The sequence below is a fragment of the Nerophis lumbriciformis genome, linkage group LG10 (assembly GCF_033978685.3).
Source record: "Nerophis lumbriciformis linkage group LG10, RoL_Nlum_v2.1, whole genome shotgun sequence".
In the NCBI taxonomy this organism is placed as follows: Eukaryota; Metazoa; Chordata; class Actinopteri; order Syngnathiformes; family Syngnathidae; genus Nerophis; species Nerophis lumbriciformis.
Window position 1 is genome coordinate 53015527 of NC_084557.2, and position 20579 is coordinate 53036105.

Here is a 20579-nt window from a genome sequence, read left to right on the forward strand (position 1 = left end):
TCTTCCGGGCTACATTATACACCCCTGCTACCCCCCCCCCCCCTCTCTCTCTCTGTGCGTCAGTTGAGGTGGGCGGGGTTTGGTAGCGGGGGGTGTATAATGTATCCCGGAAGAGTTAGGGCTGCATGGGATTCTGGGTATTTGTCCTGTTGTGTTTATGTTGTGTTAAGGTGCAGATGTTCTCCCAAAATGTGTTTGTCATTCTTGTTTAGTGTGGGTTCACAGTGTGGCGCATTATTAGTAAGAGTGTTAAAACATTTTTTTATACCGCCACAGTCAGTGCAACCTGTGTGGTTGCTGTCACCTACGTGAGCAAGCAAAAGCCACGTACAACGTGAGGCTGATCAGGCACACTGTTTATGGTGGGTGTTATATACTGTACCAACACGGCACGCATGACGCTGACAAGCGCCATTCAGTTAAAACCCGCGTGCCGCACCAGCTTGCAAATCCCACATAAAGGTGTGGGCAGCGTGTCTGAGACCCCTGGTTTATACATAGCACAAAGCAAAAAAAATTTATTTGTATACAGTGTTATTTCATTTAAAATTTCATAAATGTTTTGCGGCTCCCATTGTTTTTTTATAATTTGTGAAACTGGTCAAAATGGCTCTTTGACTGGTAAAGGTTGCCGACCCCTGTTCTAGCCTGATTTAGCCATTCCTTTACCACTTTTGAGGTGTGTTTGGGGTCATTGTCCTGTTGGAACACCCAACTGCGCCCAAGACCCAACCTCCGGCCTGATGATTTTAGCTTGTCCTGAACAATTTGGAGGTAATCCTCCTTTTTCATTGTTCCATTTACTCTCTGTAAAGCAGCAGTTCCATTGGCAGCAAAACAGGCCCAGAGCATAATACTACCACCACCATGCTTGACAGTAGGAGTGGTGTTCCTGGGATTAAAGGCCTCACCTTTTCTCCTCCAAACATATTGCTGGGAATTGTGGCCAAAAAGCTCCATTTTTGTTTCATCTGACCACTGAACTTTCCTCCAGAAGGTCTGATCTTTGTCCATGACAGCCATGACATTATGTTCTTTACAAGTGTATGTCAACTTTTGACCACGACTGTACACAGTATAAATATTGTAACCTAGTTGCATTATTTTTAAACTTAGAAACAGACACATTATACTTTCTTTTGGCAGGAGAAACTTCCTGTTCTAGACATATGTCCAACGTCCGTAAACAGATCTTCTATTTTTAGATAGTAGCTCAGACAGTTTATACAAGTTATGACATTTAGCCTGCTATCCTGCTTCTCCAGGAATTTGCAGTATCTCTGGTCTGTTAGTTTCTCCAAGTGCGGAGATCAATCACAGTTTTATGATCATTTCAATTTGAAACGGTTATACTAACTGTCAGGAGTTCTACCGCGGTCTTTCGTTTATACGTGTAATCGTTACGTCCGTAATACAGACACACAATCCCGAATTCCAGCATGAAGACCATTATTTGGACCACATACTTGGTACCTCTGTTACAAAATACGTTTACCAGCATTAATGCTACAATGAATCTAATAGCAGAAACATACTTGCCAACCTTGAGACCTCCGATTTCGGGAGGTGGGGGGCGTGGTCGGGGGTGGGGCGGGGGCGTGGTTGGGGGCGTGGTTAAGATATATATATATATATAAGAAATATTTGACTTTCAGTGAATTCTAGAAATATATATATTTTATTATATATACATACATATATATATATATATATATATATATATATATATATATATATATATATATATATATATATATATATATATATATATATGTATATATATATATATATATATATATATATATATACCGTATTTTCCGCACCATAAGGCGCCCTGGGTTATAAGCCGCGCCTTCAATGAACGGCATATTTCAAAACTTTGTCCACCTATAAGCCGCCCCGTGTTATAAGCCGCATCTAACTGCGCTAAAGGAATGTCAAAAAAACAGTCAGATAGGTCAGTCAAACTTTAATAATATATTAAAAACCAGCGTGATGTGGGCGCGCATGGAGTCGTATATCAACATGGACGGAGCTGCGTGAAAAAAGCCACCCGGCCTCTTCGCGTAAACTTACCTTAACCACTCGCTCATCTTTTCTTCATCCATCCATCCCTTCGAGTTAGCTTTTATGATGACGCCGGCTGGAAAGGTCTCTTTTGGCAAGGTCTTCCTTTTGAATATCACCATGGGTGGAAGTTTCTGGCCATTAGCATGGCAAGCTAGAACCACAGTGAAGGATGACTTCTCATTCCCTGTGGTGCGAATATTCACCGTACGTGCTCCCGTTGTATCCACAGTGCGGTTCACAGGAATATCAAAAGTCAGTGGAACCTCGTCCATGTTGATAATGTTCTCTGGCCGGATCTTTTTTTCAGCTATCTTGTTTTTACAATATGCACGGAAAGTAGCCAGCTTTTCTTGAAAGTCTTTAGGCAGTTGCTGTGAAATAGTAGTCCGTGTGCGGATGGAGAGATTGCGTCTTTTCATGAACCGGATCCCTGTCGTTTAGTAGGAGCCATTTTGTGGTCTTTACAGATGTAAACACACAAAGGAAATGAAACGTACGGTAATATCCGCGCGCTTCTTCTTCTTCTACGCGGGCGGGTGGTTGCTTACAGTAGAAGAAGAAGCGCTTCCTGTTCTATGGGGGCGGGTGCTTACCTTGGCGGTTGCTTGCGTAGAAGAAGAAGCACTTCCTCTTCTACGGGGAAAAAAGATGGCGGCTGTTTACCGTAGTTGCGAGACCGAAACTTTATGAAAATGAATCTTAATATTAATCCATATATAAAGCGCACCGGGTTATAAGCCGCACTGTCCGCTTTTGAGTAAATTTGTGGTTTTTAGGTGCGGCTAATAGTGCGGAAAATACGGTATATATATATATATATATATATATATATATATATATATATATATATATATATATATATATATATATATATATATATATATATATGTATATATAAATAAAAGAAATACTTGAATTTCAGTGTTCATTTATTTACACATATACACACACATAACACTCATCTACTCATTGTTGAGTTAAGGGTTGAATTGTCCATCCTTGTTCTATTCTCTGTCACTATTTCAGAACACACACATTATACAAATATACATTATAAAACCAATAAGAAAACGGGAGCTCTAATTTGGGAGTCTGAATTAGGATCAGAAGTTCCTATATAAACATTGCGTACTCACGTCGCCATTTTGTATTGATTACTGCAGCTGTGCACTGGATTCATTCACAAATACAAACTACAACTCACAAACACTTTAGAGTTAGGCTCCACCATCAGAATGTGTACTTAAACTTATAAAGATCACATGGATATTATTCAGTGAGTTGATTCACCAAAACTAACCTGTTATACAGGAGGAAAAAGCACACAGGACGTTTCAATTGTTCACAGACTGGTCGCTCTCATCAGAATGACAAGACACTTCCGGTCTGCAGGTGATAGCATTCAATTGGGAAGAAACGCCCTACTGCCGCCTACTGACCAATGTGAATACTGATAAATGTGTAATGACCGCTCCAAAAACGAATTCAAAGCACAAAATAAAATAAATAAATCAACACAAAAATGTGACACATTATGGGTGGGTCACATATGCATGTACAGTAGATGGCAGTATTGTCCTGTTTAAAAGTGTCACAACATTGCTGTTTACGGCAGACAAACTGCTTTACGGTAGGTAGACGAAAACTGCTGTTGTTGTGTGTTGTTACCGCGCTGGGAGGACGTTAATGAAACTGCCTCACAATAAACCCACATAAGAAACCAAGAACTCGCCCTCGATCATTAGCTGTTTATATTGTGGGAAAGCGGACGTGTGAACAGGCTGTCAACACGTCACTCAGGTCCGCATGGAGCTGGAGGGGGCGTGGCCTCCAGCTCCGCCTGAATTTCGGGAGATTTTCGGGAGTCTCCCGAAAAATCCGGGAGGGTTGGCAAGATCTTGCCCCAAGTGGAGGAGTTCAAGTACCTCGGAGTCTTGTTCACGAGTGGGGGAAGAGTGGATCGTGAGATCGACAGGCGGATCGGTGCGGCGTCTTCAGTAATGCGGACGCTGTATCGATCCGTTGTGGTGATGAAGGAGCTGAGCCGGAAGGCAAAGCTCTCAATTTACCGGTCGATCTACGTTCCCATTCTCACCTATGGTCATGAGCTTTGGGTTATGACCGAAAGGACAAGATCACGGGTACAAGCGGCCCAAATGAGTTTCCTCCGCCGGGTGGCGGGTCTCTCCCTTAGAGATAGGGTGAGAAGCTCTGTCATCCGGGGGGAGCTCAAAGTAAAGCCGCTGCTCCTCCACATCGAGAGGAGCCAGATGAGGTGGTTCGGGCATCTGGTCAGGATGCCACCCGAACGCCTCCCTAGGGAGGTGTTTAGGGCACGTCCCACCGGTAGGAGGCCGCGGGGAAGACCCAGGACACGTTGGGAAGACTATGTCTCCCGGCTGGCCTGGGAACGCCTCGGGGTCCCACAGGAAGAGCTGGACGAAGTGGCTGGGGAGAGGGAAGTCTGGGCTTCCCTGCTTAAGCTGCTGCCCCCGCGACCCGACCTCGGATAAGCGGAAGAAGATGGATGGATGGATGGGTTGGCAAGTATGAGCAGAAAGTATGAAATTCCTGTGGAGAATGTGATGAACCTCTCGTACCAGATGAGTTGCAGATCTTTTAGGGACATGTCACAGCCCATTGTTTATCTTAAAAGCATGCAATTGTAACGTTTTAAGCTGACTTTTACAGCTCGGCCTGACATTTAGGGCGACCGTAAAGCCCCTTTAAGTCAGAGCTCCAGAGCTCTAAAAGCACAATGTATTCATTCTAATATCTAAAATGTTCTATTAGGTCCAAGCAGCCTCAACCCCAGCATGACACGATGACTTCTCAGCCCTCAGCTCATTTTGATGAATGTGCACGGTAAAATTCCCCGAGTGAAAGCTTTAAATCCTTGGGAAGAAGAGTTCTGCTCTTCCAGACACTTCACCTCCTCCCTACCTGACCTGACTTATTACCTCGGACCAGGCGACACAATGCAAACTCTCACAACTCTTCACAGGCACAAATCTCGCTCTTTCGACACATTCGAGGAACCTCAAAACAACTCCTGGATGACGTTTACTTGATTAACAGTTCGGTGCGTCGGTCAGCGTTTAAGCGGCAGACGGGGAGGCCGCTTTGCCAAAAGGCGGACGAGCTTTGGCAGGCGGTCTGGACACACAATTACACAAACCACAAGTGAGAGAAGGATCGGGGCGGCTGATTGTTGAGCAAACCGCAAGATGGCCACAAAGCTATTCCACATCTGATGGTTCTGGTCTCGTTTTCTACAGTATATTCAAGGCTACTGTAATACAATCCGGGGCAGTTAATGACCTAAACCACAACGACGACTTGGCCGTTAATTAAATGCAGGTGATAATTGGAGAGAGGCTGTTATTTCCTTAACGTGAAAACTCATTAAAGTTCTTTTTTTTTTTACTTTAAATGGGACTTATTATGAAAAAACAACTTTTCTGACCTATTGGTACCTGTTTTTGTGTATTTGAGATCTGCAAAAGTCCTGAAAATTTGAAATCGAGATCTCTCTGCGCTGCTGACCTGTCTCCGCTTGGGATGGTCTCCTGCTGGCCCCACTATGGACTGGACTCTCACTATTATGTTAGATCCACTATGGACTGAACTCTCACTATTATTATGTTGGATCCAATATGGACTGGACTCTCACTATTATTATGTTGGATCCACTATGGACTGGACTCTCACTATTATTATGTTAGATCCACTATGGACTGGACTCTCACTATTATTATGTTGGATCCAATATGGACTGGACTCTCACTATTATTATGTTGGATCCACTATGGACTGGACTCTCACTATTATTATGTTAGATCCACTATGGACTGGACTCTCACTATTATTATGTTGGATCCAATATGGACTGGACTCTCACTATTATTATGTTGGATCCACTATGGACTGGACTCTCACTATTATTATGTTAGATCCACTATGGACTGGACTCTCTCACTATTATGTTAGATCCACTATGGACTAGACTCTCACACTATTATGTTAGATCCACTATGGACTGGACTCTCACTATTATTATGTTAGATCCACTATGGACTGGACTCTCTCACTATTATGTTAGATCCACTATGGACTAGACTCTCACACTATTATGTTAGATCCACTATGGACTGGACTCTCACACTATTATGTTAGATCCACTATGGACTGGACTCTCACGATTATGTTAGATCCACTATGGACTGGACTCTCACTATTATGTTAGATCCACTATGGACTGGACTCTCACGATTATGTTGGATCCACTATGGACTGGACTCTCACTATTATGTTAGATCCACTATGGACTGGACTCTCACACTATTATGTTAGATCCACTATGGACTGGAGTCTCACTATTGTGTTAGATCCACTATGGACTGGACTCTCACACTATTATGTTAGATCCACTATGGACTGGACTCTCACTCTTATGTTAGATCCACTATGGACTGGACTTTCACACTGTTATGTTAGATCCACTATGGACTGGACTCTCACACTATTATGTTAGATCCACTATGGACTGGACTCTCACTATTATGTTAGATCCACTATGAACTGGACTCTCACGATTATGTTAGATCCACTATGGACTGGACTCTCACTATTATGTTAGATCCACTATGGACTGGACTTTCACACTGTTATGTTAGATCCACTATGGACTGGACTCTCACACTATTATGTTAGATCCACTATGGACTGGACTCTCACACTATTATGTTAGATCCACTATGGACTGGACTCTCACTATTATGTTAGATCCACTATGGACTGGACTCTCACACTACTATGTTAGATCCACTATGGACTGGACTCTCACACTATTATGTTAGATCCACTATGGACTGGACTCTCACTATTATGTTAGAGCCACTATGGACTGGACTCACACTATTATGTTAGATCCACTATGGACTGGACTCTCACACTATTATGTTAGATCCACTATGGACTGGACTCTCACTATTATGTTAGAGCCACTATGGACTGGACTCTCACTATTATGTTAGATCCACTATGGACTGGACTCCCACAATATTATGTTAGATCCACTATGGACTGGACTCTCACTATTATGTTAGATCCACTATGGACTGGACTCTCACACTATTATGTTAGATCCACTATGGACTGGACTCTCACTATTATGTTAGATCCACTATGGACTGGACTCTCACTATTATGTTAGATCCACTATGGACTGGACTCTCACTATTATGTTACATCCACTATGGGGGGGGGGGGGGGGGGGGCTTGTGCAGCCCTTTGAGACACTCATGATTTAGGCCTATATAAATTGATTGATAGATTGAATCAAACCATGGCGCAGATACTTATAAAACAATCTCACCTTTATTTATACTTCCTCCTAGGGCTGGGCGATATATCGACTATGCTCGATATATAACAGATACTGTTTTAATGCCATAGACCGGCTGTTATTTTCTTTTGTAGACCATGGATCCGACAATTACATCAGTCGCTTAGAACGATGTAGAATAGAATAGAATAGAAAACAATTGAAAACAAACTTTATTGATCCCAGGGTGAAATTCAGCACCACAGTTCGCTCACAATAGACAATAAACACTTAGGAATTTTTTTTACATGTGAATAATATAAATACAGTCTATTATACAGCATTATTCACATGTGAATAATATACATACAGTCTATTACACAGCATTATTCACATGTGAATAATATAAATACAGTCTATTATACAGCATTATTCACATGTGAATAATATAAATACAGTCTATTATACAGCATTACTCACATGTGAATAATATAAATACAGTCTATTATACAGCATTATTCACATGTGAATAATATAAATACTGTCTATTATACAGCATTATTCACATGTGAATAATATAAATACAGTCTATTATACAGCATTATTCACATGTGAATAATATAAATACAGTCTATTATACAGCATTATTCACATGTGAATAATATAAATACAGTCTATTATACAGCATTATTCACATGTGAATAATATAAATACAGTCTATTATACAGCATTATTCACATGTGAATAATATAAATACAGTCTATTGTACAGCCTTATTCACATGTGAATAATATAAATACAGTCTATTATACAGCATTATTCACATGTGAATAATATAAATACAGTCTATTGTACCGCATTATTCACATGTGAATAATATAAATAAAGTCTATTATACAGCATTATTCACATGTGAATAACATAAATACAGTCTATTATACAGCATTATTCACATGTGAATAATATAAATACAGTCTATTACACAGCATTATTCACATGTGAATAACATAAATACTGTCTATTATACAGCATTATTCACATGTGAATAATATAAATACAGTCTATTATACAGCCTTATTCACATGTGAATAATATAAATACAGTCTATTATACAGCATTATTCACATGTGAATAATATAAATACAGTCTATTGTACCGCATTATTCACATGTGAATAATATAAATACAGTCTATTATACAGCATTATTCACATGTGAATAACATAAATACTGTCTATTATACAGCATTATTCACATATGAATAATATAAATACAGTCTATTATACAGCATTATTCACATGTGAATAATATAAATACAGTCTATTATACAGCATTATTCACATGTGAATAACATAAATACAGTCTATTATACAGCATTATTCACATGTGAATAATATAAATACAGTCTATTATACAGCATTATTCACATGTGAATAATACAAATACAGTCTATTATACAGCATTATTCACATGTGAATAACATAAATACAGTCTATTATACAGCATTATTCACATGTGAATAATATAAATACAGTCTATTATACAGCATTATTCACATGTGAATAATATAAATACAGTCTATTATACAGCATTATTACATGTGAATAATATAAATAAAGTCTATTATACAGCATTATTCACATGTGAATAACATAAATACAGTCTATTATACAGCATTATTCACATGTGAATAATATAAATACAGTCTATTATACATCATTATTCACATGTGAATAATATAAATATAGTCTATTACACAGCATTATTCACATGTGAATAACATAAATACTGTCTATTATACAGCATTATTCACATGTGAATAATATAAATACAGTCTATTATACAGCATTATTCACATGTGAATAATATAAATACAGTCTATTATACAGCATTATTCACATGTGAATAACATAAATACAGTCTATTATACATCATTATTCACATGTGAATAGTATAAATAGAGTCTATTACACAGCATTATTCACATGTGAATAATATAAATACAGTCTATTATACAGCATTATTCACATGTGAATAATATAAATACAGTCTATTATACAGCATTATTCACATGTGAATAATATGAATACATTACACATTATATTACAATGTGTGGGTTTGAAAGGCACACCCTTGAAATGGTTTAGGTCATATCTGACAAACAGAACTTTTAAGATCCAAATTGATGATTCGGCTTCGGCCTGTGCTCCCTTGTCCTGTGGTGTCCCTCAGGGTTCAATCCTAGGACCAGTCCTGTATTCAGTCTACATCCTGCCCATTCAACACATTTAAAAAAAAACATAATTTATCATATCTTCTTTATGCGAATGGTACGCAAATCTATGTCCCTTTTAAAAAAAAGAAAAATGACACAAGTTTAAAATCACTTTTAAATTGTCTTGAGGACATAAACGCATGGTTGGCATTAAAGACTTTCTCAACTTAAATGAGAACAAGACGGAAATTATTTTATTTGACTCCAAAGTCAAACAGAATGCTCCCCCCAGTGACCTGGACCCCCCGATGACTTATTTAAAACCCACAGTCACAAATCCTGGTTTTAAGTTCGACAATGATTTTAAATTGGAGCAGCAGGTTAAAACTCTGTTGTACGACGTGATTTTTATCATCTAAGACTTTTAGCAAAAATCAGTTTTATCTTTTAACGACTTTTGAGTGGGTAATCCATGCTTTTTAACTGCCACTAAAAAACATGAACACATTACCCCTATTTTAAGAATCCCTTCACTGGCTCCCAGTTCATTTTACAATTCATTTTAAAATATTGTTGTTTGTGTTCAAATCTCTTAACGGACTAGCGCCACAATGTATGTCAGACTTTTTAAAAATGTACACCCCCCCACAAGGTCTCCGAGGTCAGCTGATCAGGTTCTTCTTGTCGTCCCAAAAACCCTGTTTAAAATCCAGAGTTGATGGTGCATTTTCTGCTGTGGCCATACTTGCCAACCCTCCCGGATTTTCCGGGAGACTCCCGAAATTCAGCGCCTCTCCCGAAAACATCCCGGGACAAATTTTCTCCCGAAAATCTCCCGAAATTCAGGCGGAGCTGGAGGCCACGCCCCCTCCAGCTCTATACGGACCTGAGTGACGTGTTGACAGCCTGTTCACACGTCCGCTTTCTCACAATATAAACAGCTAATGATGGAGGGCGAGTTCTTGGTTTCTTATGTGGGTTTATTGTTAGGCAGTTTCATTAACGTCCTCCCAGCGCGGTAACAACACACAACAACAGCAGTCAAGTTTTCGTCTATCTTAAAGCAGTTCGTCTGCCGTAAACAGCAATGTTGTGACACTCTTAAACAGGACAATACTGCCATCTACTGTACATGCATATGTGACCCACCCATAATGTGTCACATTTTTGTGTTGATTTATTTATTTTATTTTGTGGTTTGAATTCGTTTTTGGAGCTGTCATTCCACATTTATCAGTATTCACATTGGTCAGTAGGGGGCAGTAGGGCGTTTCTTCCCAATTGAATGCTATCACCTGCAGACCGGAAGTGTCTTGTCATTCTGATGAGCGCGACCAGTCTGTGAACAATTGAAACGTCCTGTGTGCTTTTTCCTCCTGTATAACAGGTTAGTTTTGGTGAATCAACTCACTGAATAATATACATGTGATCTTTATAAGTTTAAGTACACATTCTGATGGTGGAGCCTAACTCTAAAGTGTTTGTGAGTTGTAGTTTGTATTTGTGAATGAATCCAGTGCACAGCTGCAATAATCAATACAAAAAGGCGACGTGAGTGCGCAATGTTTATATAGGAACTTCTGATCCTAATTCAGACTCCCAAATTAGAGCTCCCGTTTTCTTATTGATTTTATAATGTATATTTGTTTAATGTGTGTGTTCTGAAATAGTGACAGAGAATAGAACAAGGATGGACAATTCAACCCTTAACTCAACAATGAGTAGATGAGTGTTATGTGTGTGTATATGTGTAAATAAATGATCACTGAAATTGAAGTATTTCTTTTATTTATATATATATATATATATATATATATATATATATATGTAATAAAATAAATATATATAGCTAGAATTCACTGAAAGTCAAGTATTTCTTATATATATATATATATCTTAACCACGCCCCCGACCACGCCCCCCACCTCCCGAAATCGGAGGTCTCAAGGTTGGCAAGTATGGCTGTGGCTCCTAAACTTTGGAACAGTATTCCTCTTGTTATTCGGACGGCTCCCTCTTTAATGACTTTTTAAATCACGTCTTAAAATATATTTTTACTCTTTGGCTTTTAAACCAGCATGAGAGAGTTGTGGGATTTTTAGTCTGTTTTATTTTCTGTGATGTATGTTATGTATTAATTATTTTTTATAGTTAAATGTTTTATATTACTGACTCTTCCAGCATGTTTGTAACCTACTCAGTGGCCTAGTGGTTAGAGCAGACCTGGACAAATTAAGGCCCCGGGGGCCACATGTGGCCCGCTGAGCTTTTCAATCTGGCCCGCCGGACATTCCCAAATAATAGTTTTAGATGTTTAAGATGTAAAGTGTAGCTGCCATTATGATGTGTACTCACCTTTTCTAATGACCGGAAGTCTTCAACTATACTAAGTCTTTCAATGCTTGGAATCTGCATCATATACTAGTTACTATGGTCATCTAATTAGTTACTATGGTCATCTAATTACTTACTATGGTCACAGGCCCGGCCCTCACCAATCTGGCGCCCTAGGCAAGATTTTAGGTGGCGCCCCCCCACATCGGCAGTGAAGTGTATATACTCACAAGAACCCGAATAGCTTTGTCTTTGACCTTTTTTTTTTTTTACTTACAACTATACCTAATATATAAAGGGGTGGAAAAGTGACTATTACCTGCAGGGCAAACATTAGCTAACCAGAAGGCAATAACAATGTAAACAAAAAACACCTGCTTAAAAGATCTAATACAAATGTCCCTGAGGAATGTAAGGTGGGAGTACTGTAATTACCTAACGTTACATTATTATTTTCCATAACAATTTAGCCCCCTCCACAATATTAACCCGACGTTAAAACAGAACTAGCTATTTATTGATTAGCAATTGCCGAATCATGTAACATTAGCTTAATGCTAAAAAGCCAGGTTACTATCACATTCTGTAACAGACAAATAATTTCATGTAGGCTAACGTTACCTACCTGCTACCTCTGTCTTTTCTCGTTTCTCCTCCTCTTCTTTTCTCTTTTTTCTTCCCTGGGCACCTGACAGTTTTGGCTGTTTTGACATCTTGTGTTGATTTTTTTGATGTGGTGACGTCCAAAAAGAGTCATGATACGGGAAGGGAGGGGGCGCACCGTGCAGGGGGAAGGGGGGGGGGGGGGTCGTAATGTTGTAACAAATAATATTTCTAATAAATAGGCTTTACTTTGCATTTTAATTAACGTGGGATTATTTTTTGTATTTAGAAATAATAGTACCAACTTTTTTTCTTTTTTTTTTTTCTCCAACATTTGTGGCACTGGCGTGGCGCCCCCTTATGGACGGCGCCCTTAGCATTTGCCTATACGGCCTATGCCACGGGCCGGCCCTGTATGGTCACTATGAGATATCTCAGATTGTAGGTGGTAGAGATGCGCGGTTTGCGGACACAACCGCGGAGTCCGCGGATGATCCGCGGGTCGGGCGGTTGAAATAAAAAAAAATTAGATTTTATCCGCGGGTCGGGTCGGGCGGTTGAAATAAAAAAAAATTAGATTTTAAATAGATTCAGGCGGGTGGCAGTTAAACCAATTCGGAAATATATATACATAGTTAAATGTTGTTACCCACATACGAAAAATGCCACAACAGAAGAAGAAAAAAAAAAGAGATGGCAACGCCGGCAGCAAACGTGGTACGCGACAAACTAAAAAAGGGAATACTAAAGACCAGGGGAAAAAAGGTAAAAAAAGTTCAGCGTGGACTCGTTTTTATGAGGTTGTAAATCAGGATGATAGTAATGCTGGCTACGTGATTTGCAAGAGCTGCGACGCTGTTTATGTCTACGACAGTCACAAAACCGGGACATCTAACATGGTGCATCACATTTGTGCAAAACCCCGAACCTCCACAAACACCCTGAGCATGAGCAGTTTCGTCCGCCGTGATCCCAGAAGAGTGCCACAGGATGTTAAAACAAGGCTTACAGATGCATGTGTGAACGCAGCTGCCTGCAGCAGTTTGAGTGGCGCGAGCGCGCTTGGAGGTGCGCTCAGCGCGGCTCCCAGATGACTGCGCACTGGTGTGCGTCTGGGCCGTGACAGCGTGGCACGCATTGAATGTCTCTGCTGCATTGGATCAGTCTCCTTTCTTTAACAGGCAAAAGCTTTATAACCTCACTAATGCCTTGCATCGTCTATATTAGATATATAACAACGGGCGGGTGGCGGATGGCGGGCGGGTGCGGTTTTGATTAAATGTTAGTTCGGGTGGATGGCGGATGGTTGACAACTTTTGTGATGCGGTTGCGGATGAAATAATTGCCTATCCGCGCATCTCTAGTAGGTGTTTTTTTTTTCACTATGTTTGTTGCATTTTGGTTGCGTTTCGGTTGATTGTAAAATATGTTGTCAATATTCAGTGTTTTATCATTCATAGTTTAATATTGTAAATCCCACATTCTTTATTTTCATGTACATTCTGGGCGTCTCATTCAGCAAAAAAAAAATTCAAATTCCATTCCGTTTTTTAAGGTGGTCTGTCATAACGTTTTTAGCTTTCAATCATTATTGTGAGGTTTTGTATTAGTGTTCCTAAAAATAGATATACCGGCCCCCAGACACACTTTTTTTTAATCTAAATCTGGCCCGGAGTTCCTTAAGGCTCTGGATGCTGTGGGGCTGTCTTGGTTGACAAGACTCTGCAGCATCGCATGGACATCGGGGGCGGTACCTCTGGATTGGCAGACCGGGGTGGTGGTTCCTCTCTTTAAGAAGGGGAACCGGAGGGTGTGCTCTAACTATCGTGGGATCACACTCCTCAGCCTTCCCGGTAAGGTCTATTCAGGTGTACTGGAGAGGAGGCTACGCCGGATAGTCGAACCTCGGATTCAGGAGGAACAGTGTGGTTTTCGTCCTGGTCGTGGAACTGTGGACCAGCTCTATACTCTGGGCAGGGTCCTTGAGGGTGCATGGGAGTTTGCCCAGCCAGTCTACATGTGTTTTGTGGACTTGGAGAAGGCATTCGACCGTGTCCCTCGGGAAGTCCTGTGGGGAGTGCTCAGAGAGTATGGGGTATCGGACTGTCTGATTGTGGCAGTCCGCTCCCTGTATGATCAGTGCCAGAGCTTGGTCCGCATTGCCGGCAGTAAGTCGGACATGTTTCCAGTGATGGTTGGACTCCGCCAAGGCTGCCCTTTGTCACCGATTCTGTTCATAACTTTTATGGACAGAATTTCTAGGCGCAGTCAAGGCGTTGAGGGGATCTGGTTTGGTGGCTGCAGGATTAGGTCTCTGCTTTTTGCAGATGATGTGGTCCTGATGGCTTCATCTGGCCAGGATCTTCAGCTCTCACTGGATCGGTTCGCAGCCGAGTGTGAAGCGACTGGGATGAGAATCAGCACCTCCAAGTCCGAGTCCATGGTTCTCGCCCGGAAAAGGGTGGAGTGCCATCTCCGGGTTGGGGAGGAGATCTTGCCCCAAGTGGAGGAGTTCAAGTACCTCGGAGTCTTGTTCACGAGTGAGGGAAGAGTGGATCGTGAGATCGACAGGCGGATCGGTGCGGCGTCTTCAGTAATGCGGACGCTGTATCGATCCGTTGTGGTGAAGAAGGAGCTGAGCCGGAAGGCAAAGCTCTCAATTTACCGGTCGATCTACGTTCCCATCCTCACCTATGGTCATGAGCTTTGGGTTATGACCGAAAGGACAAGATCACGGGTACAGGCGGCCCAAATGAGTTTCCTCCGCCGGGTGGCGGGGCTCTCCCTTAGAGATAGGGTGAGAAGCTCTGTCATCCGGGGGGAGCTCAAAGTAAAGCCGCTGCTCCTCCACATGGAGAGGAGCCAGATGAGGTGGTTCGGGGCATCTGGTCAGGATGCCACCCGAACGCCTCCCTAGGGAGGTGTTTAGGGCACGTCCGACCGGTGGGAGGCCGCGGGGAAGACCCAGGACACGTTGGGAAGACTATGTCTCCCGGCTGGCCTGGGAACGCCTCGGGGTCCCACAGGAAGAGCTGGACGAAGTGGCTGGGGAGAGGGAAGTCTGGGCTTCCCTGCTTAGGCTGCTGCCCCCGCGACCCGACCTCGGATAAGCGGAAGAAGATGGATGGATGGATGGATGGATGGCCCCCTGAGTAAAATACCTCCCAGGGGGTGAACAATGGGATGGGTCAAATGCAGAGGACACATTTCACCACTCCTAGTGTGTGTGTGACTATCATTGCTACTTTAACTGTCTGGGCAGCACTTTGTGAAACTTGTATTTTGTTTTTTTGAAATGTGCTATGTAAATAGAGTGTCTTGAATTGGATAAATACGTATTGATGAACATCCTTTGCTGCAGGAGTGCAGCAGATCTCTATCGACGACTGCTGCAAAGATGGCCAGAAGCATGCCGGCGATAAAGAAGACTGCGCGACCCTCCCGCTCATCTCCGAGTCTCAGACCTGCAGGTAAAACGGCTCCACCACCTTCCAGTGCAGACATGCAGTCTGCAGGCCTTTTCAGAGGAAATGACTCTTCAGCCATATTGCAAGAGCAGGAAAGGCTAATAATGACGAGGTAATGAGGAGTCCGCTTGCAACCTGAGGAGGACTTGCCACCCTGACTATATAGCACCAGACGAAAGGGAGGGAGAGGCTCCGGAGGGGTGAGGGGGGGATTCAGAAACCAAAGTGGACGGAGGATGGAATAACAGGGAGGTGGAAGAAAAAAAAGGTGAAGACGTGTGGTGATAGTTGTGCCCTTAAAAGGTAGTGCAGAGGAGGCGTGCACGTGGAGGTGAATTGGATTCCTGGTAAAAGCTCCATGGAGAGCTTGTTGGAAATGACACAGAAGATGCGTGGGGGTGGCTGAGCTCTTTTTCTTGTAAAATATAAAAAAAGCCCAGCGTAGATCCAGAACCACATTTTAACCGTTTAGTCTGAAGCTGTGAGATATTCTGTGAGGGAGGAAGGTCGCCTGTTCATTTTGACACTCGGCCTTTAGACCGATTGGAAGTAAAAAGTCAAGAAAATAGTTTGTAGCTCCTTTTGCTGCTAGAACAGCTTGCACTTTTCCAGGAAAAACCTTCTAGAGATGTCAACGTGTGCCTGTGGAAATCCCTGTCAATGTGGGAAGTCAGAGGTCACGGGTGTTGAACCTGGGACTGACTGTGAAGGTGTGTAGAACCTGGGACTGACTGTGAAGGTGTGTAGAACTTGGGACTGACTGTGAAGGTGTGTTGAACTTGGGACAGACTGAAGGTGTGTAGAACCTGGGACTGATTGTGAAGGTGTGTAGAACCTGGGACTGACTGTGAAGGTGTGTAGAACCTGGGACTGACTATGAAGGTGTGTAGAACCTGGGACTGACTGTGAAGGTGTGTAGAACCTGGGACTGACTGTGAAGGTGTGTAGAACTTGGGACTGACTGTGAAGGTGTGTTGAACTTGGGACAGACTGAAGGTGTGTAGAACCTGGGACTGATTGTGAAGGTGTGTAGAACCTGGGACTGACTGTGAAGGTGTGTAGAACCTGGGATTGACTATGAAGGTGTGTAGAACCTGGGACTGACTATGAAGGTGTGTAGAACCTGGGACTGACTGTGAAGGTGTGTAGAACCTGGGGTTGACTGTGAAGGTGTGCAGAACCTGGGACTGACTGTGAAGGTGTGTAGAACCTGGGACTGACTGTGAAGGTGTGTAGAACCTGGGACTGACCGTGAAGGTGTGTAGAACCTGGGACTGACTGTGAAGGTGTGTAGAATCTGGGACTGACCGTGAAGGTGTGTAGAACCTGGGACTGACTGTGAAGGTGTGTAGAACCTGGGACTGACTATGAAGGTGTGTAGAACCTGGGACTGACTATGAAGGTGTGTAGAACCTGGGACTGACTGTGAAGGTGTGTTGAACTTGGGACTGACTGTGAAGGTGTGTAGAACCTGGGACTGACTGTGAAGGTGTGTAGAACCTGGGGTTGACTGTGAAGGTGTGCAGAACCTGGGACTGACCGTGAAGGTGTGTAGAACCTGGGACTGACTGTGAAGGTGTGTAGAATCTGGGACTGACCGTGAAGGTGTGTAGAACCTGGGACTGACTGTGAAGGTGTGTAGAACCTGGGACTGACTATGAAGGTGTGTAGAACCTGGGACTGACTATGAAGGTGTGTAGAACCTGGGACTGACTGTGAAGGTGTGTTGAACTTGGGACTGACTGTGAAGGTGTGTAGAACCTGGGACTGACTGTGAAGGTGTGTAGAACCTGGGACAGACTGAAGGTGTGTAGAACCTGGGACTGACTGTGAAGGTGTGTAGAACCTGGGACAGACTGAAGGTGTGTAGAACCTGGGACTGACTGTGAAGGTGTGTAGAACCTGGGACTGATTGTGAAGGTGTGTAGAATCTGGGACTGACTATGGAGGTGTGTAGAACCTGGGACTGACTGTGAAGGTGTGTAGAACCTGGGACTGACTGTGAAGGTGTGTAGTACCTGGGACTGACTGTGAAGGTGTGTAGAACCTGGGACTGACTGTGAAGGTGTGTAGAACCTGGGACTGACTATGAAGGTGTGTAGAACCTGGGACTGACTATGAAGGTGTGCAGAACCTGGGACTGACTGTGAAGGTGTGTAGAACCTGGGACTGACTGTGAAGGTGTGTAGAACCTGGGACTGACTGTGAAGGTGTGTAGAACCTGGGACTGACCGTGAAGGTGTGTAGAACCTGGGACTGACTGTGAAGGTGTGTAGAACCTGGGACTGACTGTGAAGGTGTGTAGAACCTGGGACTGACTGTGAAGGTGTGTAGAACCTGGGACTGACTGTGAAGGTGTGTAGAACCTGGGACTGACTGTGAAGGTGTGTAGAAGCTGGGACTGACTGTGAAGGTGTGTTGAACTTGGGACTGACTGTGAAGGTGTGTAGACCCTGGGACTGAATGTGAAGGTGTGTAGAACCTGGGACTGACTGTGAAGGTGTGTAGAACCTGGGACTGATTGTGAAGGTGTGTAGAACCTGGGACTGACTATGAAGGTGTGTAGAACCTGGGACTGGCTGTGAAGGTGTTTAGAAGCTGGGACTGACTATGAAGGTGTGTTGAACTTGGGACTGACTGTGAAGGTGTGCAGAACCTGGGACTGACTATGAAGGTGTGTAGAACCTGGGATTGACTGTGACAGTGTGTAGACCCTGGGACTGACTGTGAAGGTGTGTAGAACCTGGGACTAACTGTGAAGGTGTGTAGAAACTGGGACTGACTATGAAGGTGTGTAGAACCTGGGACTGACTATGAAGGTGTGTAGAACCTGGAACTGACTGTGAAGGTTTGTAGAACCTGGAACTGACTGTGAAGGTTTGTAGAATCTGGGACTGACTATGAAGGTGTGTAGAACCTGGGACTGACTGTGAAGGTGTGTAGAACCTGGGACTGACCATGAAGGTGTGTAGAACCTGAGACTGACTGTGAAGGTGTGTTGAACCTGGGACTGACTGTGAAGGTGTGTAGAACCTGGGACTGACTGTGAAGGTGTTTAGAACCTGGGACTGACTATGAAGGTGTGTAGAACCTGGGACTGACTGTGAAGGTGTGTAGAACCTGGGACTGACCGTGAAGGTGTGTAGAACCTGGGACTGACTGTGAAGGTGTGTTGAACCTGGGGCTGACTGTGAAGGTGTGTAGAACCTGAGACTGACTGTGAAGGTGTGTTGAACCTGGGACTGACTGTGAAGGTGTGTTGAACCTGGGACTGACTGTGAAGGTGTGTAGAACCTGAGACTGACTGTGAAGGTGTGTAGAACCTGAGACTGACTGTGAAGGTGTGTAGAACCTGAGACTGATTGTGAAGGTGTGTAGAACCTGGGACTGACTGTGAAGGTGTGTAGAACCTGGGACTGACTATGAAGGTGAGTAGAACCTGGGACAGACTGAAAGTGTGTAGAACCTGGGACTGACTGTGAAGGTGTGTAGAACCTGGGACTGACTGTGAAGGTGTGTAGAACCTGGGACTGAATGTGAAGGTGTGTAGAACCTGGGACTGACTATGAAGGTGTGTAGAACCTGGGACTGACTGTGAAGGTGTGTAGAACCTGGGATTGACTATGAAGGTGTGTAGAACCTGGGACTGACTATGAAGGTGTGTAGAACCTGGGACTGACTATGAAGGTGTGTAGAACCTGGGACTGACTGTGAAGGTGTGTTGAACCTGGGACTGACTGTGAATGTGTGTAGAACCTGGGACTGACTATGAAGGTGTGTAGAACCTGGGACTGACTATGAAGGTGTGCAGAACCTGGGACTGACTATGAAGGTGTGTAGAACCTGGGATTGACTATGAGGGTGTTTAGAACCTGGGACTGACTATGAAGGTGTGTAGAACCTGGGACTGAATGTGAAGGTGTGTAGAACCTGGGATTGACTATGAAGGTGTTGAGAACCTGGGACTGACTATGAAGGTGTGCAGAACCTGGGACTGACTGTGAAGGTGTGTAGAACCTGGGACTGACTGTGAAGGTGTGTAGAACCTGGGACTGACTGTGAAGGTGTGGAGAACCTGGGACTGACTGTGAAGGTGTGTAGAACCTGAGACTGACTGTGAAGGTGTGTTGAACCTGGGACTGACTGTGAATGTGTGTAGAACCTGGGACTGACTGTGAAGGTGTGTAGAACCTGGGACTGACTGTGAAGGTGTATAGAACCTGGGACAGACTGAATGTGTGTAGAACCTGGGATTGACTGTGAAGGTGTGTAGAACCTGGGACTGACTATGAAGGTGTGTAGAACCTGGGACTGACTATGAAGGTGTGTAGAACCTGGGACTGACCGTGAAGGTGTGTTGAACCTGGGACTGACTATGAAGGTGTGTAGCACCTGGGACTGACTGTGAAGGTGTGTAGAACCTGGGACTGACTATGAAGGTGTGTAGAATCTGGGACTAACCGTGAAGGTGTGTAGAACCTGGGACTGACTGTGAAGGTGTGTAGAACCTGGGACTGACTGTGAAGGTGTGTAGAACCTGGGACTGACCGTGAAGGTGTGTAGAA

The 20579-nt window shown here is 43.2% G+C and overlaps 1 protein-coding gene across 2 annotated transcripts in view; it reads left to right on the plus strand.

The window, feature by feature from the left end:
* The window catches only part of fbln1 (fibulin 1), a 208159-nt gene that overhangs the window by 25158 nt on the left and 162422 nt on the right, over positions 1–20579 (plus strand). For both annotated transcript variants that reach the window (XM_061969426.1, XM_061969425.2), the window contains exon 2: positions 15909–16017. In XM_061969426.1, coding sequence (XP_061825410.1) covers positions 15909–16017 — 109 coding nt within the window. The remainder of the gene's footprint in view (positions 1–15908; positions 16018–20579) is intronic.